At 37.3% G+C, this 22,159-nt stretch overlaps 4 protein-coding genes across 17 annotated transcripts in view; 2 read left to right on the top strand and 2 right to left on the bottom strand.

Annotated features, from left to right (window-relative positions):
* Positions 1-50: 50 nt before the first annotated feature.
* thap4 (THAP domain containing 4) lies at positions 51-1,524 on the bottom strand. 2 transcript variants are annotated; one of them, XM_065276180.1, is made up of 5 exons: positions 1,386-1,524; positions 1,016-1,184; positions 731-840; positions 550-653; positions 51-375 (listed from the first exon to the last, which is right to left on the bottom strand). In XM_065276180.1, exons 1-5 carry the CDS (start codon positions 1,408-1,410, stop codon positions 259-261), a joined length of 525 nt encoding a protein of 174 aa, XP_065132252.1. In that variant the 5' UTR covers positions 1,411-1,524; the 3' UTR covers positions 51-258. The 2 variants fall into 2 exon arrangements, with proteins under 2 accessions (XP_065132252.1, XP_065132253.1); XM_065276181.1 differs by having other exon boundaries at positions 1,016-1,169.
* A 33-nt stretch (positions 1,525-1,557) lies between these two features.
* LOC135766744 (F-box only protein 15) lies at positions 1,558-6,123 on the top strand. The gene is made up of 11 exons (XM_065276177.1): positions 1,558-1,625; positions 2,104-2,192; positions 2,318-2,416; positions 2,516-2,620; positions 2,670-2,903; positions 3,014-3,214; positions 3,288-3,414; positions 3,610-3,692; positions 3,781-3,914; positions 4,026-4,147; positions 5,118-6,123. Exons 1-11 carry the CDS (start codon positions 1,620-1,622, stop codon positions 5,385-5,387), a joined length of 1,470 nt encoding a protein of 489 aa, XP_065132249.1. The 5' UTR covers positions 1,558-1,619; the 3' UTR covers positions 5,388-6,123.
* On the bottom strand, positions 5,960-9,805 carry agxtb (alanine--glyoxylate and serine--pyruvate aminotransferase b). Its single transcript, XM_065276178.2, has 11 exons — positions 9,498-9,805; positions 9,195-9,387; positions 8,999-9,063; positions 8,754-8,854; positions 8,567-8,637; positions 8,394-8,478; positions 8,206-8,304; positions 8,043-8,112; positions 7,269-7,364; positions 7,064-7,192; positions 5,960-6,580 (listed from the first exon to the last, which is right to left on the bottom strand). The coding sequence occupies exons 1-11, from the start codon at positions 9,738-9,740 to the stop codon at positions 6,473-6,475; spliced, it is 1,260 nt and encodes a 419-aa protein (XP_065132250.1). The 5' UTR covers positions 9,741-9,805; the 3' UTR covers positions 5,960-6,472.
* Positions 9,806-12,270: 2,465 nt separating this feature from the next.
* Positions 12,271-22,159, top strand: part of kif1ab (kinesin family member 1Ab) — a 31,728-nt gene continuing 21,839 nt past the window's right edge. For 8 of the 13 annotated variants that reach the window (XM_065276173.2, XM_065276171.2, XM_065276172.2 and 5 more), the window contains exons 1-12: positions 12,272-12,649; positions 17,825-18,004; positions 18,742-18,815; positions 18,916-19,095; positions 19,183-19,248; positions 19,322-19,500; positions 19,745-19,856; positions 20,220-20,297; positions 21,482-21,547; positions 21,663-21,680; positions 21,765-21,846; positions 21,987-22,065. In XM_065276173.2, coding sequence (XP_065132245.1) covers positions 17,899-18,004; positions 18,742-18,815; positions 18,916-19,095; positions 19,183-19,248; positions 19,322-19,500; positions 19,745-19,856; positions 20,220-20,297; positions 21,482-21,547; positions 21,663-21,680; positions 21,765-21,846; positions 21,987-22,065 — 1,040 coding nt within the window. In that variant the 5' untranslated portion in view covers positions 12,272-12,649; positions 17,825-17,898. Of the gene's footprint in view, positions 12,650-17,824; positions 18,005-18,741; positions 18,816-18,915; positions 19,096-19,182; positions 19,249-19,321; positions 19,501-19,744; positions 19,857-20,219; positions 20,298-21,481; positions 21,548-21,662; positions 21,681-21,764; positions 21,847-21,986; positions 22,066-22,159 lie in introns of all 13 variants that reach the window. The other 5 variants (XM_065276176.2, XM_065276175.2, XM_065276165.2 and 2 more) reach the window with 1 other exon arrangement.

Below are 22,159 nucleotides of genomic sequence, written 5' to 3'. Positions count from 1 at the left end.
GATGGGAAATCATTTATATAAGAGGGTAGACGAAGAAAACACAAAAGGGAGATATTTGTCAGTGCTTTTTATTTTATTTTAGTGCATTATCTTCATTCCCCGTGACTCACCATTGTACACAAACTACTTTAATAAGTTGGTGGCTTTGTTATATAAAAAACTTTTACAATATAAATTCAGATATCAATATTATTTTGCATCAAATGAGATGTACATAATTCAAGTTCAAGAAGCATCTTTAAGCCACACTTCAGTTGATCACAAAGTCTTTCGGTAGGTGATGTGCAAATGCTGGGCCAAAGGTTGTCCTTGCAAAGCCATAGAGACGGTCTGTTCCAACCTCCCATCGGGCTTCAGCTGGATGTGCCTACAGATCTGATCAAAACAAAATTATTTGTGTAATGTTATTATTTAAACTTTTTCAGTGTGGTGTGTTGAATACTGTTCAAGCTGTAACATTTTATGAATGAAAGATGCTATGTTCACATTTGTTACTTTAACTGTTAAATATAGAAGGGAGTTGACAAGATGCAAGTTTTTTTTTTAGACCTGCTGAACATGAGGCTCCTTGGCAAAAGATGTTCTAGCCAGGGCAGTACTTTGCAGAGTCAGCTGTTGTCCAGTGAGTTCACCCTCCTCAATTTCCACAAGACCTGCAAAGGATGCAAACAGATGGTTGTAACAGAAATTAAGTGTATTACTTAATCCAGCAGATTCGTAAATCAAATACCAGAGTTTTGTGCAATGATAAAGGCCACTTTATTGGTGCCTGGCTGAAGCCTAATAAATCCACACTCTCTGTGAAGTGGCTTTTTGCTCTCAGCATGGAATGCATTAAACCTGTAATAAAAACAGCAACATATTCAAGCATTCATGTAACATTCACATTAAAAAAGAATGCAGGTGAAGAAAACCAAAAAAATGTGTGCATGTTTAATAGCAGTAATTAACACAAATATTTAGTAATAGTATTAATTTTAAACTGATCATACAGCTGGACTTTTTTGTAGCTTACATAAAATTGATCACAGGTTGTCCCACGTGTGAGAAATGTAGAGTTTCTGTGTAACGAAAAGATGAGATTGTGGGGAAAGAGCCTTCCCCTGGTTCATCAGACTGCCAGGTACCCAGTAGCCAATCCAGCGGTAACACAGCGGGGTTCAGCTCCGCTGCGGACATACGAACTGCGGGTTAAACGATTTCAATTTCTTTCACTACACATTTTTCAGATTTTCACTCTTTCACTACACATTTACAACATGTTCGCAGCCACGTTTGTGCTGGTGCAGTCACTGGGCGCTTTTTTTTGATAGTGCTACTAAGAGCAGATAAAATACAATAAATGAAAGTCGTGAGCCTAAAATAAACTATAAAGGTTATCCTACCAGATTGATTGAAAGGGCATGACATTGCGCTGGATTTCCAAACACACAGGTTTGAACAACTTTAAGTGATATTAAACGTATTTGGGATTTCCGCAGGTGAGCTACGGTTGTTTGTCATCAAGTATTTACTTCCTGTTTAAACGCTAAGAGTTCTGGGTAGTGTAGTTAAGAGCTCTAATGATGAGCGATTAAGGAAAAGTATTTTTAAAAGACGTCGCATTTCATCTTTTTCTCATGCGCGTAAATATAATTTATTACTACCATGTTTAAACATGCATGTTTGCGCTATGTAGCGCATTTGCAAATAGCTAAAATTGTAATATATATATATATAAAAAAAACCAACTTGTGTTAAAGCCGTGAGTTAAATATATCACATTAACATTTAAAATATTCCCTTTCTGTTTTATTATTCATCTTAATTATATAACATTCATTTGAATGTAAAATGGCCACTGTTCGTTTCAATTTCTCCTTAAAAAGTCATTGTAATGGGCTAAATTATTATGACAACTGCAAATTTACCCTTCAAAATTTCATAAGACTTTTGGTCGTTTTACCAAATAATTTGACTTTTATTGTATTTTAGACCAGACAGGTGATATTTATTTACGACACACATCATATTATTGATAAACTTGTTAAATCACAGAACATTCGGATTGAGTAAACTCAAACGCCGAAGCGTAATGGCTTCTTGTATTGGTCGTTTTTGCAGAGTTTTAGGCAAGGCCTCGACAAAGCTGAACAAGCTACACGTGAAGAGGACGAAGTTGGGGAAATGTCGCTGTTTAAGGGTGCAATAAGGTATCTTAAACCTTGTATAGATAAGACATTTAAACGCTGGTTTATTAGACTATACAGTCAAATTGCTCAACTACAGCGAACTTTTATGTAAATAAACTGTTTAGTTCTTTGCCCGTTTGGTAAAGGCGGAGAGAAACACCCAGGCAGACGCAGACTGCTGAAGCATTCAAAGCTCATGTTCCTGAACAGTATTCTCAGAGCACACATGGAAGTTACCTGGAAAGGCATGTTGTGTTTGTGCATAGTGCTTTTATTGCATGTTTAATTTGTATCTTGCATGATGCTATGCAGCATGAACAATATTATGTACACATTGTCTTTAGGTTGCCCGCTGAGGTCATCGTGAAGATTCTAGCCTTTCTGGATGCCTCCTCTCTCTTTAACATCAGCTTCGTCAGCAAGCGCTTTCATGATCTGGCCAACAACAAGTAAGTTAGGAATTTAAATATAAAAAATGATATTACCATCTATCTCCAGTGCTCTGTGGTGTGTGTTGTATGCTTGTGAGATTGAGAAGAAGAAGTGGAGACCCCGAATGTGTGTGGCGACAAAAGCTGTGGGCACTACAGGTGTGCCGGAGAAACCGGAGGGCTACTGGAAGAAGCTCCTGCTCAAGGAAATGGCAGGGTACCGGGACACTATGTGGAGAACCGAGCTGAGACACATGAATCCGCACACAGGGATGCCTGCTCTAACCGAGCAAGTTCTCAGGTTACGAATACGGATGTTTATGACTAGTTTTACAACTGTATCTTTCATGCTCTGCATGTTTAGATGACCTAGAAGAACTGTGTAATATGGTAACAGCTGGTGTCTGACAGGAGGTTACACATTCAATGGGAGATCACGCTATCGAAGAAGAATGGACGTGAATGTGTCTTTGAGCAGACGCGCATGTTCTTCGAAGACTCCTCGGTAACGGTGTGCTGGAATCAAGGAATCAACTTTCCGCATATATTCCATGTGAATAGCATACAGCTCCATGGAGTGATGGGTCCATCACTGCCAACTTCAGGAAACAGGTAGGAAGCACTGCTGAAAAATCTTATGCATAAGGATATGTCCGACTTACCAGCATCTGGCTTTTATTTATAGGCCACGGTGGCGTTCTCTTATTTGCAAAGCCCTGATGAATAGGACTGTACAATGGAAGTTCCTAGGTGTAGACCGGCATGTGAAGTTGCTGCTTTTTGGTGACGGAATCATTGTTGGAATCTGGCGGGTATGTTTGTATATTCAAAATCAAAATGGCTTTATCATTGTTTGACAAATAAAATTAATTTAGGTATGTACTACTACTACTAATAATATTCTAAATAAACCCAACTTGCTGCTTCATTTGTCCTTTTTTTTTGCTTGACACCCTCTCAATGTGGAGCTAACTTGAGAGCTTTCCATTTATTTATGGTGTTTGCAGGGCAATTGGAAAATTGCTTTCATCATGGTCTCCCTGCACTTCCACAAACTGATTGAAAGAAGTCTCCTTGGCTCACAATTTTGGTATGTGGTTCTTTGGGTCATTTATTTTGTTGATGAGCTTTTCACGTGAAACCCATAACACATGCAGAATCTTTGTTTACATTGTTAGTCCCTACATACCGACACAGGACAAAGCTTTTGATCCAGACTGCAGTCACCATGGATACACTCTGCATGTCACCCTGCACAATACTGTTTGCCAAATCATGTGCCTCCGTTTCTCCCCACTGTTTGCCAGTAGAGGTAAACCGTGACATTTATAAACTGTACATACTTTATGCTTGTCTGAATGGATTTTTAACAAATGATTGATTGCTTTGTTTTGAAATTATTTCAATAATTCATGTTTTACAGTGACGTCTCCTGGGGATAAGTGGCAGTTAAGTGCCATTGCTTTCTCTGATGTGTCCGAGCACATTCCTGTAGGGAAGATCAGTCTTCCATGGCAAACAGAGGGACTGCACGAAGCTGTTGAGGTACCATTATTCATTGCCGATTTAAGCACTAACTTGACATGTTACTTGGACTACACATGAGACTTAATATTCGCATCAAGCTTAGCTTTAAGTTAGTGCTGGCATGCTATGCTTAAGGCAATCTTCTGCTTATGTGTAGTCATTTTGGGCTTACACTGACACCTATTGCACTTTCCATTGCATAGTACCCCATGGTTTGGTTTGGGTCAGTACAGGTAAGCTCAGCTCTCTTTGGCGTGGTTAGCTTTTCCATTGAGTTTAGTAACACTTAGGAGTGGGAGGGATTATAGGCTTGTCGTTATATTTGCGCTACCCACTGCTGTGAGAGCGTCGTTGTACATTCCCATACATTCATTTATTTCTCAGTACGCCACAACATTAAAATTGACCACCACAAATGGAGGTTTGCACATCGCGTTTATCACTACCTCTGTCTCACATGACAGTTTCTCTACAAACACACGTGACGTCAGTCGACGCGCTCCGCTGAGTTTAATTTTAGTTGCATTTAAGCATATAGGCGGTTGTGCGACCGGTTTACTCGAGACAGTGCAAGCTAGCATGAAGGTAAAGCTAATTTTTTAAAGCATAGCGATGACGCTGGTAGTGACGATTCTCTCAGACCAATCAGTGATCTACAGTGTTTTCGCATCACGTTTTTGTATCAACTCTGGTTGCTTGGAACCCCAGCCAAGGTGGCATTAAAAAAAGTATTGGGTACTACGTACTGCCCCCAGTGGAAAAGCCCCCAAAAGTAAGCTGACCCAAACCGTGGGGTACTATGCAATGAAAAAGCACCACTAGTGTAGATGTGACACATTTTAATATGGAAAAAAATGATTGTAAATAGATTGGATTGATGGGTAAAATTGTTTGAAATAGACTGGGCGCTATGTACCATATACTGTATTTTAATTAAGAAATAAGGTTGAAAATAGTAACACTGTTCATATACCACACTTCATCTCAGCGCTGCTGTTTGATGACACTAACCGTTCTGGATGAGGGTCAGCGTCCTTTCTGGTGTGTGAGTTCTCCGGTTAAGATCCACTTCAGTAAACACAAAGCTGTTGACCTGGACTATGAAGGTGAACAATTTCTCCTTTTATACGAGGATAAGGAGGGCAAAATCAAAATGACCTTTGTGTGGATGGAGGAAATTCAGCAATACTTTTTGGTTCAGCTAATTGTTAAATTCCCAGCAGCCAAAGTGAGAAAGCACTTTGGTGGAGAGTATTAAAACCGTCAAGATTTTGCATCAGTTTTATTTGGATTTAGAAACGTTAGAATGCTTCTTGCAGTATTTTGAGTTCCTAAACAGTTTTACCAAGCTATATGTTATTGGAGATAACCGTTCGTTGATAATGAAAATCGGCTTTTTAATGATTTTTTTGTAGTTAATGTTGTCTAAATGTTTTGGGGCTTGGAGTTAAGTGTTGTTTGTTTTGTTTCTAATTCCTGAAGCATTTCAGTCACATCAATAATTTGTATGTCTTTGGAGGATACAAAAGTTTATTATTTATTAGTTTAAGTGTTGATTTTTTTTATGTAAATGTTAAGTTTTCAACATATTGAAGCTAGTCAATGAATAGCTAGTTGGTTAATTTACTTGAAGCAAAATAAATTGAGTTGATAGTCAGTTGAAATGTAATGTTCACATCTGGTCTACTGAGTAACTAAACTACAATAGTTATCCAAAATGTTGTATTTATTTATAGAAATGATTTATTAATCAGTATATGAAGCTCATTCAAGTACTAAAGTGATACTTGCTGACACATACAAAAAGAAAATTGAGAAACACGTTTTGGGTCAACATATGCCTGTTCTGGTTTTTATTGACATGATTGTTTGTATCATTTTAAATCAGCTAAAATTATTACTTCTCTCCATTTACACAAACTAAGTGAAAACATCATATATTTATATATAAAATAACAACTCTTCCTTTACATATCTTGTATTTTAAAGGAGAAGTGCATAATTGCTACATCACTTGTGACACCAGACACAATAATCGACCATGTACAGACACTTTCTTCGTTTCCCATTGGTCAGACAAACAAATATCCCTCCTGAACTCAGGCCATTGATTGGGCTGAATGCTCAAATAAACAGAGCAGTGTCATAATAGCACCACAGAGTCACACAGTTTACAGATAACAAAAATACTTTGCATATTAGGAGGATATAGGACAACGTATTTTAACATGGAAAAATGTACACACATCACCTTTAATTTAGTGGTGAAACATTAATATGATGGATTGCCTTTATACAAGGATCTGCAGATAAGACACATTTAAATTCCTCTGTAGTCACTCTTTAACTTTTGGTCTTTCGACAGTTCTTTAAAGCATCTTCCAGAGCTGCAAGAGCCATCGCAGCATTGGCTTTGTTGCAGTTGTATCCCATGAGACCAATTCGCATGACCTAGAAGTCAGTTCAGTGAATAATTATTCGGGCACATAGTTGAATGTGTGCATGCAGTAACATCTACAGCTGAAAAGCTGTTACCAAAGACTATAGGTAATTAATAAGATGCTACAGTGGTCATATGAATAAAGCGATGGTAGTCCCACCTTTTAGTAAAAAGCCAATCGTTAAAAACAGGGGATTCTTTGAGAATACATTCACAGGAGCAACCAGCAAATATGAGCTTAAAGCTGCAATTCTTAATTTTTTGGCAATAGAGACTCAGAAGTTACGGATTGCAGACTTAAGTTACAAAATTTTCGGTACAGCTGATTTAATCGGAAATGTTCCGATGTTGTTTGACCTTAGCATGTGACTTCAAAGCTATCCTTCTTCCCCCAGTCAACTAGATAGGACTTGGACTTGTATGACTGAAATAGCCATTGCCAAATAGCAATTGCAAATAAGGCTGCTGAGTGCAATGGCTTTCCTTTTACTCACCATGCCAACAGAAGGGCCTAGACCTCCTGTAAACTCCATCTGATGATGCTTCATGATGTAAGTCAGCATTTCCTTCCAGTTATAGCCCTCAGGAATTGCAATAGTGGTAACTGATGGTAATCTCAAATCCTGTTGCAGAAAAAAATAGCATTTAACCGATTTTCAGATGTTAAAGAATTATAAGCACATATTGCAATCACTTTACCTCGTCCTTGATGAACAACTTTAAACCGAGGTCTTCTAAGCCCTTCCAGAAATACTGTGCAACTTCTTTGTGATGTCTCCATGAGTTTTCAAGGCCCTGAAACAAACGATTTTAGCATTACGTCAGTAAGATAAACCATTTATTAAAAATAGAATTAAAATCAGCATTTATAAAAAGGTATTTATGAGACAGTTTCAGTGTTTAAAGGGGACATTTTTAAGATGTCAAATAAGTCTTTGGTGTCCTCAGAGTACGTATGTGAAGTTCCAGCTCAAAATACCATATAAATAATTTATTATAGCATGTTAAAGTTGCCACTTTGTACGTGTGAGCAAAAATGTGCAGTGTCATTTTAAATGCAAATGAGTTCATCTCTGCACTAAATGGCAGTGTCGTGGTTGGATAGTGCAGATTTAGGGGCGGTATTATCCCCTTCTGACATCACAAGGGGAGCCAAATTTTAATTACCTGTTTTTTCACATGCTTGCAGAGAATGGTTTACCAAAACTAAGTTACTGGATTGTTCTTTTCTCATTTTCTATGTTGACAGAAGCACTGGGGACCCAAATATAGTACTTAAACATGAAAAAAGTCAGATTTTCATGATATGTCCCCAGAAATACCTTTGGTAACAATGTGCAGTAAGCCCTAACGCAGTTGTAGACTTTGAGACCCAAATGTTAACTAACGATTTGGGAATAAATTAAAATGACAAGTTACACTGTAAATGTTTACTTTGAGATAAGCCAACAACAATACTGTATCTATCCCTACCGTTTCAGCAAGTATGGCCAGGCTTTCCCTCAGGGCAAAGAACCCAGACACTGGCCCTGTGTGATGGTAACTGAAACGCAGATCGATTAGTTAGACAAGGGTTATCTCTCAATATTCCTGAACATTATTTACTGAAGCAACATTTAGTGTTTGTAAAACTTACATTCTGTTTGGCTTGCCATCGTTGCCCCAGTAATTGGACAAGTGGGTCATATCAAGCAGGTATGACACTGGCTTTGTTTTCCTATTGAACATCTTATGGCTGTATGTCACATTAGAGAGGAAATAGAATAATTAGTGGATTTGAATACTGTCATGTGTTCGAACACACCCTTATGCTTAAAATCTCACCATGCTCTTTCACTGAATGAAATGGGTGCTGTGCCAGGAGGGGCATTCAAAGCTTTTTGGGATCCAGTATACAGAATATCAATTTCTACAAAGTTAAATTGTTTAAGTTAAACAGTAACACGTCACAGGATCATTGGTAAATATTAAATGTATTTTTGATCTACATCACTCACTTTGTTGGTCCATTAAAAGTGGTGCGGCTCCCAATGATGCAACAGAATCCACTAAGAGCAAACAGTTGTATCTGTAAAGAAAAACCCATCATGAGTGGAGGCAATGGGGAATGTTTTACAAGAACTATGTGACAGGGAAGACATAACATAAATGAAGTCCTCCCAAGTAATTGTGGAATATTTTTACTTGTGACACAAATCACCAACACCGTCAACTGGATGTACCAGACCAGAAGAAGACTCTCCATGCGTGAGGAAAAAGAGCACTGGCTTATGTTTAGACAGAGCCTGTAGAAGTACAGATATTGTTAACACACTGTACCAGAATGGGAATTTGTATGTAAATGTACTAAAGTGAAAACAAATTCAATGTAATGTCTAAACGTTTGTCTGCTGGTGCAATCATTGACTAAGTTTCTATGAAAGCAGCACCTGCTCAATTTCTGCATTTGTAAAATGTCCTCCAGGTGCTTTATTTAAGCTGTGAACCTTTGCACCTGTTGAAAAAAAAACGAAATCTTTTCATTCATCTTACAATAGTTCATAATGCATTTAAACAGACAATGGCATTATTAGACTTAGAAGTATTAAATGCATGACTAATAATAAAGATTGTAAATATTCTGACCCATTCGCTCAGCAATTTCTGCCACTCGTTCACCCCAGATTCCGTTGACTGCCACGAGCACGTTCTCTCCGGGTTCCACAATGTTGAACACCGCGCACTCCATAGCTGTGTGACCAGAGCCACTCATAGCCAACGTCATGTTGTTATTGGTCTGAAAGGCGTACTGGATTCCCTTCTTGATGTCATCCATAATCTACAATAAAATGCGTGCAAATGTATATTACAATCTTACGTCATTCATATTTAAAACAAAAATTGCCAGCTCTGAGTGTAAAGTGCGCAAAGATGAAGCGTTAAATGTACCCCAAACATTTCTGAATGCATGTGACCTATGATGGGTCTCCCTCCTGCCGCTAAAATACGAGGCGGCACATTTGAGGGTCCAGGCCCAAAAAGGTATCGGAAAGGTGTCTCGAGCGGCCGGAGCATGCACGCTGGAGGTGGGATGGTGATAGAAGACATTCCGCGCGTGGAAGAGAGCGCACATTCCAGAGGCACCTGCTGTGCCAAGAGCGCGCACCTGGATAAAACGGATCTCGGCATCATCTTACTTCTCGCTGCAGTTCGGTAGCGCTGAAAAAGTGTATAAAGATTTGCGTTTGTCGACGATTTTAACAACCGGTTTTTGACCCCTGGAACACAGAGCAACATGCGTCATATTTTGGACAAAAATTCCCCCGCCCTTTATCTTCCAAACAAGGTATAACGGTCCGGAGCTAGATAGCAGGAGCAAGAGAGCAAACGGAAAAGGGTTGTAATGATAAAGACGTATATATTCAATATTATTTTAAAAGACATTGTTTTTGTTCGTCGGTGTTCAATACATTTTATCTAACTTTACACAGAAGTTAACATGTGTTTATCTTACATCTTTCACATAGGTCAGCTGACCTGCAATGAGGGGATTTCAGTGCTGTATTGCATATTTTAAGTGCACTTATTTTGTTAGATTAAAGCTTGATGCTGCCAGTGATCAATAGAGCTTCTGGGAATATCTAGTTTACTTTTAGTAGAAAGACAAATAAGTGTATTGTGTATATAAAAAAACTAGAATGGTTCATCACAATATAATTTGCCCATATATCCTGTAGGATTATCAAAAACTGTGCAAAACTACCCGGCTCCTAATTTTAACATTGAAACAAAAAAAATCACTAAACTAAGTTTGTTTTGGTGCACCATTACTTGTAATGTGCTCTATTGATTCATTCATTCCCTACTTGTTTACGTACCTCCTGGAGAGGAGTGTCTATCTCAAAAGAGTGGATTGGTCAGTGTGAACACACACACACACTCATACTGACATGTTCAACATTTACCCACATACGTAGTACAGCACGTGGCATTGTATCAATGGACCGTGTACATATAAAAAACTGGAGCTAATATTAGTTTGATTTGGGCTTTAAATGTTACATTAACCAATTACTCGATGTTCAACTCCATGTGGTTTAAGAGATGTCATTTATCACCTGTCTGGCTTTATAGGTTCTTAGTCAGAGCTTTCTGATTTAAAATCATCATATTTAAGCAGTCATAGTCAGGTAATAAAGCTGTGTAGTGAGCAGGCATCTGCTTATAAAGCTGACTGGTAGCTGTTTAATACTATATGTAATACAGTAAAAAACAAATAAAATACATTGAGTTTACTTTGTCCATCTAAACATTCAGTTATGATGTTATTTAACATTTATAAAACTATTTATCACCATAATAAGCCTTTAAGATGACTAGATCATGCTGTTCCCAAAATGCTTACTCTGTACAAAAAGTACTTGATCGGAACATAGTGATTGTTCAGGAGGGGAGGATGCTGATGTAGGGACTTTGACCAGAGCTCGAGCCCCCATCACTCATCCAGCAGTAAATAATTAGTCCACACAGTAAATAAGTGTAAGGCTGATGTTTACCCTTGTGTGCCCTTTGCACTGTGGTGGGGCTCAACACCCACTTTAGGAAATGGTGCACATGATGTGAAAGAGTATAAGGCTCTTGCCAAGCTTTTATGAAAGACACCATGTGACATCTATTGACTAATAGAGTAGTGCATGCAGATAGGACTGAACTTGACCCCAACCAATTTTAAAAGTGTTCGGCTGTCTTACTGACATTTAACTAGATATTATAAAACCTATTGGTCTGGATTATCCTGTTTGTCCAGCAGATGGGACTATTCCATTTCAATTAATTGAAGAATTCTAATAGACTTAAGTTTGTTAGTGCAGGGGTTTTCAAACTGTGGGTTACTATGGGTTGCACAGTGGGATAAGGTGGGTTGCGCAAAGTCACTTTGCTGTCATGGTGAATGACACACACAAAAACTGTTTAGTTGAATTAATGACTAGAAATTACTTTGTTAAGATGTATCATAACTTATTTTTTTTTTTCAATTAAACTTGCATTTCATTAATAAAATGACAAGGAAAAATTAGGATAAAATGTGTATTTCCATTAAAAAATATGTTAGTGGGTCCTGGGATAGATTATACCCATTTTGAGTAAAATGTATGCAGTTTCTTAGTGTATGCTAGATAACATATTACATTTCAAATATATTATTTTATGTGTAATAAATCTCAGAATATTTTTTATTTTGCTTTACAAACACAAATTCACAGCTTCATGATTTTCCTAATCAAATAATTCTGATACAATCTAATCTTTTTCACAGTAGTTTGTAGTTTATATATAAAATAATCTTGTTTTTTAAAACCTTAAAAATCATGTGATAGAACACACTGTTAAAGTCTGTTTAATGATTTAAAGTCTCTTTGTGGAATAACAAATGGAAGCTTCAACTCTCATAATGGGTCCATTCTGTGATGTTTGTGTTATCCTTGATCAGATACAAACCCTGCCGGCTAAGCTCTGAACTGAAATAAACATGACCTGTATTTTTAATACTTGTGGCTTACATTTGAAGAGATAATCCATGACCATAGTCTTTTTAAAAGCCTCCTGTCATGCTATAATTCCATCTCTGCCCTTCCCTCCCTCATTTCTGCTCTCTCTTATTTTCTCCCTCCCCCTCCCACTCCCTGTGCTGCATCAGTGCTGCCTGCTCCCACACTGATGATGTCATCAGCATCTCACGGCTGATCAGCATCCTTCATAAGAGCCATTTTGTGTTAGGCTAAAGAAAGACTTTCTCTCTTGCTCTCTTAACACATCCCCACCTAAATTAACCCCTCCCTCTACTGGACTCATTATAGCCTGCATCCGTTTCTCCTGACGCACCACTGCGTACCAGGCCCTGCAAAGCCAGACTTTCTGTGTCTGATGGTCTGGCCAGGGGGGGCTCCACCTGCATTGATGTTGCTGCCGAACTAGGGAGAGGCTGGGAGCCTACAGGAAAAAATAAGACTTGGAAAAGGAAGAGGACAGTGTATCCAAGAAACAGGCTTGATGGAATAACCTACTGCTGTCTAGAAAAGGACATTGCTATCAGGAATCGGGTAGGTGTGGATTTTAGTTTTGCTGGTGTTATTTATGGTTTCCATTATGTGATTTTCGTGTCTGTTGTGAGAATAAGGAGGGTGGTGCACTGTTTTACTGTCATGGTGTCTGGCAAGCCACACCATAGGCACCATAGGAATAGAAAAACAGTTACAAGATGAGTGACAAAAGTGCCTTTGATATTTTTTTAATCAAAAATGGTCTTTAAAAAATTGTGTATGAAATTTGATGTACTGCCTTATGTTAGTTTTTCTATAATATAAATGTCATTTTCATTATTTTTAGGGCATCAGGGTACATTTATTGTATGGTTGTACTATTTAGTCTCAGTTACATGTATTTACAATGCTAAAGGATGCTTTTCCGCCTGTTTATGTTGTCAGGGTGAGGCCATATGAAATCTAGGCCTTATTCAAACGCATTCACTTTGAGAAGCGACCAGGGCGGCTGTTATGGTCGGAACGGCGGCTTAAATTATTATAAAGAAATAGTACAACAATATAAAATATTTTGCATATACTGTACTAATGTCTGACAACGCGCATCATAGCGTTTTTATTACAAAGGCGATATAAAAAGCATGTTTTCCTGTGACTTGAGGAAATATTTCCATAGTAACAGACGCGTCACATTTTAACACCCTATCTGCACTTCCAGCGACGCGAAAACTAAACAGCGACCATTATAATAAACAAATCTATCTGCAATAGAAATGTCGATTATAATGCAGTGTAGAATTGGTTAATAAGAGTCAACGTAGTTTGCCGCGTTGCTCGTGAGATGTGTCGATGGCGGGCACTGCTGCATCTATCGATGTACAGGTACGCAGCTGTTAATATAAATATAAATAAATTAGATACATATTTATATCAAATATACTTGTTGTATGACAGCTATTTGTTATCTGTGGTTTGTTTATGACAGCTAAAATGGCTTCATTGCGTTTGTTTTGCTTGGTGGGTTGAAGCTGACGCAAATCGTCCATCACAGCTGATGTCCTGTGGATGATGCTGACAGTTAGGGCAGCCATTTTCACTGTACACTAAACGGGCTCTGGTAAACAACATTTGTTTTTTGCACTGTATTCTGTCCAGACAACTACTGTTTTATGACACAATTTTGTTAGTTATTTTGTGGACACAGATTATTAAATAAAGACAATTAGGTGTAGCTGAGACTACAGGCAAAATAAATGTGAAACATTTCTATATTTAAATGATTGGGATTTGAATGTGGGTCCAAAGCAATAAACTGCCAATGAATAAGATCATTTTAATTTCATTCATTAATAAATAAAATTTGTATTTTAATTTGTGAAAAGTTTTGATGTGTTTTGGTTAAGAAATTGAACAAAGAGTGTTTTGGAGGCATAAAAGTACATTTCTTAATCTTATGATTTTTTCAATTTCTGAGTTGCGTGTGTAAGTCACTAAATCCAACCTTATATTATTTTAATCACTGTCATATTACCTAAAGCATAACACCATTTTGAAACATGTCAGCAACTCCTAGTAACCGATAGCTGGGATTGAAAACATTTTTACACAGCAGAGTTGCCTCCAGTATACAATGAAATGAAAACAATATAAAAACTATTTATCAAAATGATAGCTGTTAATGCAATATCAGAGGAAATAACTCACAGTTATGATTTTTTTTGTGCAGCCCTTTCAAAAAAAATATATTTATTTGCATTGATGCATACAAGGATGGTTAGATGAAGGATCATGGATGGATGAATGTGGGGATATCCATCTATTATAGGCAGATATCTAAACAATATCCACTTTTAGTATAGATATAGATATTTAAGTTAGCTTTCTGTGCCCTGCTCTCCCCTAATGTAATATGTGAAATATAATATCTTTGCAGTATGTGGTCTATTTAGAAGCAGCACACAAAATGAGACTTTGTCTCAAATCATGTGACACAGCAATATCCTTGTATGACTACAGTGATGTCAGTGAAAGTGACGTAATAACCGTATAATCCAGTGTGCCAGGGAGCAATAGTGGACAAGTGCCCCAATCAAGTGCACTTTAATCGCAACCTGCCAGCCATGAGACTTGAACCGGCAACTCTTGTGTTACAAGCCACCATTGGGTCACAACTGCCCAAGTTAAAGGAAAACACCACAGTTTTTCAATATTGTACTATGTTCTTACCTCAACTTAGACAAATTAATACATACCAATATTTTCAATGCATGCACTTAATCTTTGTACAGCGTGTCATGAATGTGTTAGCATTTAGCCTAGCCCGATTCATTCCTTAGGATCCAAGCAGGGATGAATTTAGAAGCCACCAAACACATTCATGTTTTCCCTATTTCAAGACTGTTACATGAGTAGTTACACGAGTAAGTATGGTGGCTTCTAAATTCATCCCTGTTTGGATCCTAAGGAATGAATGGGGCTAGGCTAAATGTTAACACATTCATTAAGCGATTAAATGCATGCATTGAAAAAAACATAAAGGATTAGTACATTTTCTAAAAATAAATCCAGATAATTTACTCACCACCATGTCATCCAAAATGTTGATGTCTTTCTTTGTTCAGTCGAGAAGAAATTATGTTTTTTGAGGAAAACATTCCAGGATTTTTCTCATTTTAATGGACTTCAATGGATCCCAACACAGTTAACTCAATACTTAATAGTTTTTTTCAACGAAGTTTCAAAGAACTCTGAATTATCCCAAACAAGGCATAAGGGTCTTATCTAGCAAAACGATTGTCATTTTTGACAGGAGAAATAAAATATATCCACTTTTAAACCACAACTTCTGGTCTATCTCAGGTCTTGTGATGCGCCAGCGCGACCTCACGCAATACGTCATCACGTCAAGAGGTCACGGATGATGTATGCGAAACTACGCCCCAGTGTTTACAAGTGTGAAGAAAGAGTACCATTCAGACGTTGTTGTATGTCGAATAGGGGTGTCAACAATAATCGATTCGGCAATGCATCGTCACAGGACCCAAGGAAGACGAGAAGTTGTGGTTTTAAAGTGCAAATTTTTTATTTTTCTTGTCAAAAATGACAATCGTTTCGCTAGATAAGACCCTTATGCCTCGTTTGGGATCATTTAGAGTCTTTTGAAACTCTGTTGAAAAAAACTGTAAAGTGTTTAGTCAAGTGTTGGGGTCCATTAAAGGCCATTAAAATGAGTAAAATCCTGGAATGTTTTTCTCAAAAAACATAGTCTCTTCTCGACTGAACAAAGAAAGACATCAAGATTTTGGATGACATGGTGGTGAATAAATTATCTTTTTTTTTTTTAGAAAATTGACTAATCCTTTAATTAGTCTTAGTTGAAGAACATAGTAAAATATTGAAAAACTGTGTTTTCCTTTAAGATGCTTGCAAACATTAAAGGCACAATATGTAATTTTCCCACTAAAGCTTGCTAAACAACAATGGCATAGCTTGATGCTTTGAAAAAGCGTGAAACAACCAGAGCTCTAGTTTTCACCTTCATTATTGATAGGAATCGGTCTGACAGGATTCACAAATCATGTTCATGGATTATGTAAAGAAATAATGTTTTTATAACTGTTACATTATACGTTACTGGTACATTATTATGTAGGCCCACAGTGTGGCTTGATATAAGTCACAACAAATTTGCATGCTAGACGTTACTTCTCCCGCATATGGGACTGCGCAGATTGTTCAGCATATAAGATGAGTACTGCATTTGAATCGTTCTCTTGAAACTTTGATGTCAAACTCCCCTGCTGAAAAGACCAGCATGGACCAGCATGGTGGTCACCAGCATACCAGCACCAAAACACAAACATATGGTGGTCTTGCTGCTATGACCAGCATGGGATTCTGGTGCTAATGCTGGTTTGGTGCTGGTTTAGCTGTTGCTAATGCTGGTGCTGATGCTGGTTTGATGCTGGTTATGCTGGTGTTCACTAGCAAACCAGCACCAAAACACAACATATGCTGCTCTTGCTGGTATGCTTTTTTCAGCAGGGACACCTATGTTTTCTGTGTTTTTGGTGTACTGATTTTAAAACTTTTTAAAACGGCAAATTTTAATGCAAGTTTGCCCATGCTTTTTGTCTGTGTGCCACAAAGAATTTACTATATTTAAAAGAGACTTTTAAAAGTGGCTTGTTTACATTTTGCGAGATTGTGTCAGGGGTCCCCAGTTTTGACAATTTATAATTACATTAATTTATCATAAATTCTGTGTAAATAAATCTCATAAAAATAAGAGTACTAACAAATGCCCTAAATTTAAATTTTAAGGTCCCGTTGTTCCTGTGTTTTCAAAGCTATGATTGCATTTAAGGTGTGCAATATAACATGTGTTCATGTTTCCTGTGTGAAAAAAACGTATTTTTGACACAATTTTCTTATCTGTTTAGCGCTGTTTTCACTGTCCTAAAAACGGGCTGATGTCTTCCTTGTTGTTTGAAGTCCCTCCTTCAGAAATACTTTACGAGTTCTGATTGTGTAGTTTGTTTAGTGTGTTGTTATTCGACAGCAGCTTAGCTTAGCAGAGCCATATGAGCCAAAGCTGGCAATGGACGTATTGACTGAACTTTGAGGTTTATCATTTTACAGGTATTATTTATGCTCCAACCACAACATTAAACAACTAAAGTTTAAAAATTGGGTTCAGGAAAACGGGATCTTTAATATGTTTTGTTTAATTCAAATTTTAAGTTTTAGAATGTTTTATTTCATACATTTTCTTTGGGGGGCACAAGAGATGCACCGTACACAAGGGGAGCCACACACTGAAAAAGTTTGAGAAACACTAATACAATTACAGTAGTAAAGGTAAAGTAAAATGTTGCCATGTTCATGGGCATCAATATTCTGCCTGTTTTAAGTTCACATATCCAGGGAACAGTAATCTAGTAAATGTGATCAAAGTTTTGTTGAGTCATGCTTTGATCTCAGTCAGCTCCATTACCTTAATTACAATACATTATCAGTGGTGCACTTACAATTGCCTGAACAGATTTATGGGGATTTTCCTTAATTATCTCTTCAAGTCATTTGCCAAGAAGCTAAATCTATCATCATCTTATTTGAAAAAGAATGTTGGTGTAGAAGTGCTATATAGCTTCCAGACCATGGATCATTTAATAATGTACATGTAATTAAATAACATAACAAAAAAAGAGAAAAAAAAGTTTTTTTTTTCTGCAGGTGTCCTCTGATTCCTGGCTGGGCTTCGTCCAATCAGATCCTGTGTAATAGCAGACCATCAACACTCAAACATAATGGCATGTGCTTCGGTGAAAGTAGCCGTGAGGGTCCGCCCCTTCAATTCCAGAGAGATTGGAAAAGAGAGCAAATGTATCATCCAGATGTCAGGCAACACCACCAGTGAGTGCTCGAATAAAATATCCCTTTAGATTGTTGTCACTGATCATTTGAACTCATGAATGATATTGTTTTGAGTAATAGCTGCTTGGTGGTGTGCAACTAGCGTCCTATAGTAATAATTTATGACTGTAATCAAATATTTATTCTCATAGTCTCTCATCAGGACCTCCAATAATGACTATAATTTAGTGCATCTCTAAGCATATTGGTATGTTTTTGATCAGCTTTAATTGGTTAATGGTGCAAAACGTTGGCTTTCGTTGAAAGCAAATTTTGGTAGTTATGAATGCAGGGTTAATTCAGGATAAGGGTTCTGTGGCATTTCCAGCCCACATTTCTGGAGCAGCTCCAATAATTAAAAACTGCCCCGCTGTTCTCGTTGTACTGTGAGTGGGAAAACAGTGTCAGCTGATGCAGAGAGTGAGGTCACACACACACTGCACTGCATTGTGCCGGTGAGAGGATGCAGAGTGGTTCACAACCTCATTCCAGAAACCCAAGAGATGCATGATAGACCTGTGGGAGATGCCTACATAAGTCATACATGATCTTAAAAATGTAAACATGACAGAAGTGTAAAAATAAGCATATTTTGTTGTATCACAGGTTCTGTATAAACTTAAATGTAAACCTATAAATACAGTATGGGAAGCTGGGAAAAACCCCAAAGGATAGAAAATGGCAAAAATTTGGTTTTGATCAAAGATTATTACAAGCATATTCTCTTTGCTTTCTAGCAATTTTAAACCCTAAGCAGCCAAAGGAAAACAAGAGCTTCAACTTTGACTATTCTTATTGGTCACACACAACTGTAAGTTTATATTTATAACTCTTATGCTATACAAAATCATTTTTGTTACCGTATAATGATCTCTTTTAACAGTAAGTATTTGTCTCTCTCTGTTCAACAGCCAGAAGATGTTAACTATGCATGTCAGAGGCAGGTGTATAAAGACATCGGGGAGGAAATGCTTCTGCATGCTTTCGAGGGGTATAACGTCTGTATCTTCGCCTATGGGCAAACAGGAGCAGGAAAGTCTTACACCATGATGGGCAAGCAAGAGCAAGACCAAGAGGGCATCATTCCATTGGTAGTGCATTGTGATACTGTTTATAATATTGACACAGATGCATGTTGAGATGCTGCTTATTCCTAATGCTGAATCTATTTTTGACAGCTGTGTGAGGACCTGTTTACCAAGATCAGTGACAATAATGACAATAGCATGTCATACTCAGTTGAGGTAAGAGCATTACACGATTACGATTATGTATTGCACTGTGGAGTCTGTAGAGCGAGACTTTTGGTTTTATCAGGTCAGTTATATGGAGATCTACTGTGAGCGAGTACGAGATCTGCTGAACCCAAAGAATAAAGGGAACCTGCGCGTCCGAGAACATCCTCTGATGGGGCCGTATGTGGAAGACCTATCTAAACTAGCTGTAACCTCCTACACTGACATCCAGGACTTGATGGACTCCGGCAACAAAGCCAGGTGAACAAACATTAAAACAAGAGTGGTAGAGAACAGACGAGTCTTATAACTGGGCTACTGTGCATGTTTTGACACATCGCACCTTTGGCACCACAATATCTCTGCATATGTATGTAGAAATTTTTCATGCTGAAACAATGATCTCTTATTTGATGTTTCTATCCATAGTAAACATAACACGGCTGAATTTGTAACATAAGTTTGAATGTTTTGATGTTTTGCTCACCATGCTGTCTATCCTCAGGACCGTGGCGGCCACCAACATGAACGAGACAAGCAGCCGTTCCCATGCAGTTTTCAACATCATCTTCACACAGAAACGTCATGACAGCGAGTCAGAAAACACCTCTGAGAAGGTACAACAGTCTTGTCATATTTGTTAACATTAGTAAATGCATTAGCCAACATGAAGTGACAAGAAGCAGTACTGTTTTTCACCATTTCTTAATGTTTGTTAATGACAATACAGTTATTCATGTTAGATCATGGGTGAATTTAATTGGTTAACGGTTACAATTTCTGATTTTAGTTGCCGGTTTTACTGATAAGACCTCCATGATGGTTACCATAGTTTTTTGTTAGAAAATGTTCTACCCTAAACTGGACTCTATGTAAGAACATCTCTGATGGACGCTGGCAGCTTGACAAAGTCGTTCTCTGCTGAGATATGCATTAGAGCGCATTACTGTTTTGAGACACAAATTTCCTTTTGAAAACAGGTCAGCAAAATCAGCCTCGTTGACTTGGCAGGAAGCGAGAGGGCCGATTCTACTGGAGCAAAAGGGACTAGACTGAAGGTTTGTCACTTTTTTGGGCACATTAAGAATGTTTGGTAACAATTTACTTGAAGGGGTGTTCATAAGACTGACATGACACCTTAATAATCATGCCATGAACATAAAGGAGATTTATGCATGTTTATGACAGCGTTCTTTAAGTGTCATTCGTTTAATTATGTCATTTTTAAAGCAAAGATGACATTGTTTGGGATGTCTTTGTTATGACAACTTGACATTAGTCAAGACATCATAGCCGACCACTTTTTACCAGTGATACAAATTGAATTTGTAATTAAATCGTCGTTAAGTGTTAATACTCTGTCATATAGTTTTATAACAGCGTAATGAATATTTTTCTTGACCTCAAATAGTGGTACAAATATAATTTGTCATTAAACTGTCAAGTGTTAATACTCTCTCAAATAGTTTTATAACAACATCATTAATATTCTTTAGTTTTTTTTAAGTTTCCTCCATGTGCCTAATAAATAAAATCAATAATTCAGTAACAAGAATAATTAAAATTAATACAATTATTATTGCATTTGGAGACCAAATCACCTAAAATTAAATGAAACACAAGTACAATAATGGATTAAGCCATTCGCTTAAATCCATATCGCATATCGCTGGAAGAACAGTTAATTACATTAAATGAATTAAATGTTTTGTTAGTTTTTTTCTTCTGTGAAGAACGAGTTCTATTAGCTGTCAGTTATACTGTATTGTGCACATACATAAAGTTAAGTATAATCTTTTGATGTGTCCTTTGCATTTTGTTAAGATATCTAAAACTATTTGACATAGTATTAACATTTAATGACATTTAAATGGCAGTTTAATATAATGTTAACCCATAAAGCTAGATAGTTTCTTAAGTTTGATAATTATTCTGCTGTGTCATGTTTGTATCAAGTTATGATGTATTGATTTATTTCAAGTTGTCATAACAAAGACATCTCAAACAATGTCATTTTTGCATTAAAAGTGACGTAATTGAACAAATTACACTTAATGAAAATTGTCATAAAAATGTATAAAATCTCCTTCACGTTCATGACACGTGTCATGTCATGATTATAAAGGGGTCATGTCAGTCTCATGAGCACTCCTTCGAGTAAAGTGTTACTGATAGTTTTGTGACATTTGGTATTGTCATGAATGCATCATAAAAATATGCTTTTCTGCGTTTCATTTTCTAGGAAGGAGCCAATATTAACAAATCCTTAACAACACTGGGCAAAGTGATCTCTGCTTTAGCTGAGATGGTAAGAATACTGAGATATTTCCCAGCATAATGACTAGTATTTCATTTGAAAGTGAATGTTTGTTAAAGAAATATCTAATGCAGAAAACATTAAAAATTTGTATGTTGTTTTGTAGGACTCTGCCCCAAATAAGGTAGGAATCATTTCAAACTGTCTTCAACAGTCTAGAATTAAGACTACAGGTATTAACTGACACTTTTGTTCTCTATCCATGCAGAACAACAAGAAGAAGAAGAAGGTTGAGAGCTTTATTCCATATAGAGATTCAGTTCTGACATGGCTGCTGAGAGAAAATCTTGGTATGAAGCTTTGCGCACCTTGTACTCCCCTTTGTAAAGATAATCAATTGCTTTTTAATATTTTCACCTGCAGTCAAAATATATTTAAAGTCCAAAAACATTCAGTTTCTTAAGGTCAAATTATGTTTATATTTTATCAGGAGGTAACTCACGCACTGCCATGGTGGCAGCTCTAAGCCCTGCTGATATCAACTATGATGAAACCCTCAGCACTCTCAGGTAAAAACCATAGGATGCCATATGATGGCATGAGTTCAAGCTGGTTGCTGGTTTCAGAAGGTTTTGAGCACTTGTCAGCTGGAAGACTAGCTGA

Source organism: Paramisgurnus dabryanus, chromosome 6 (genome assembly GCF_030506205.2).
Source record: "Paramisgurnus dabryanus chromosome 6, PD_genome_1.1, whole genome shotgun sequence".
Taxonomy (NCBI): Eukaryota; Metazoa; Chordata; class Actinopteri; order Cypriniformes; family Cobitidae; genus Paramisgurnus; species Paramisgurnus dabryanus.
Note: the sequence above shows the minus strand (reverse complement) of the source record. Positions and strands in the feature narration are given on the sequence as shown.

What these genes read in the sequence shown, in the direction of transcription:
- LOC135766744 (XM_065276177.1), top strand. An exon ending in CTGTTTAAGGGTGCAATAAG is followed by an intron (nt 2,193 to 2,317) that starts GTATCTTAAACC and finishes CGTTTGGTAAAG; the next exon opens with GCGGAGAGAAACACCCAGGC. An exon ending in CATGGAAGTTACCTGGAAAG is followed by an intron (nt 2,417 to 2,515) that starts GCATGTTGTGTT and finishes CATTGTCTTTAG; the next exon opens with GTTGCCCGCTGAGGTCATCG.
- thap4 (XM_065276180.1), bottom strand. Translation starts at nt 1,410, where the DNA reads ATGTCATGCCCTTTCAATCAATCTG. An exon ending in ATGCCCTTTCAATCAATCTG is followed by an intron (nt 1,185 to 1,385) that starts GTAGGATAACCT and finishes TTTAACCCGCAG; the next exon opens with TTCGTATGTCCGCAGCGGAG. An exon ending in TATCATTGCACAAAACTCTG is followed by an intron (nt 654 to 730) that starts GTATTTGATTTA and finishes CATCCTTTGCAG; the next exon opens with GTCTTGTGGAAATTGAGGAG.
- agxtb (XM_065276178.2), bottom strand. Translation starts at nt 9,740, where the DNA reads ATGATGCCGAGATCCGTTTTATCCAGGTGCGCGCTCTTGGCACAGCAG. An exon ending in AGAAATTGCTGAGCGAATGG is followed by an intron (nt 9,064 to 9,194) that starts GTCAGAATATTT and finishes TTTTTTCAACAG; the next exon opens with GTGCAAAGGTTCACAGCTTA. An exon ending in TCATTCAGTGAAAGAGCATG is followed by an intron (nt 8,305 to 8,393) that starts GTGAGATTTTAA and finishes TGTGACATACAG; the next exon opens with CCATAAGATGTTCAATAGGA.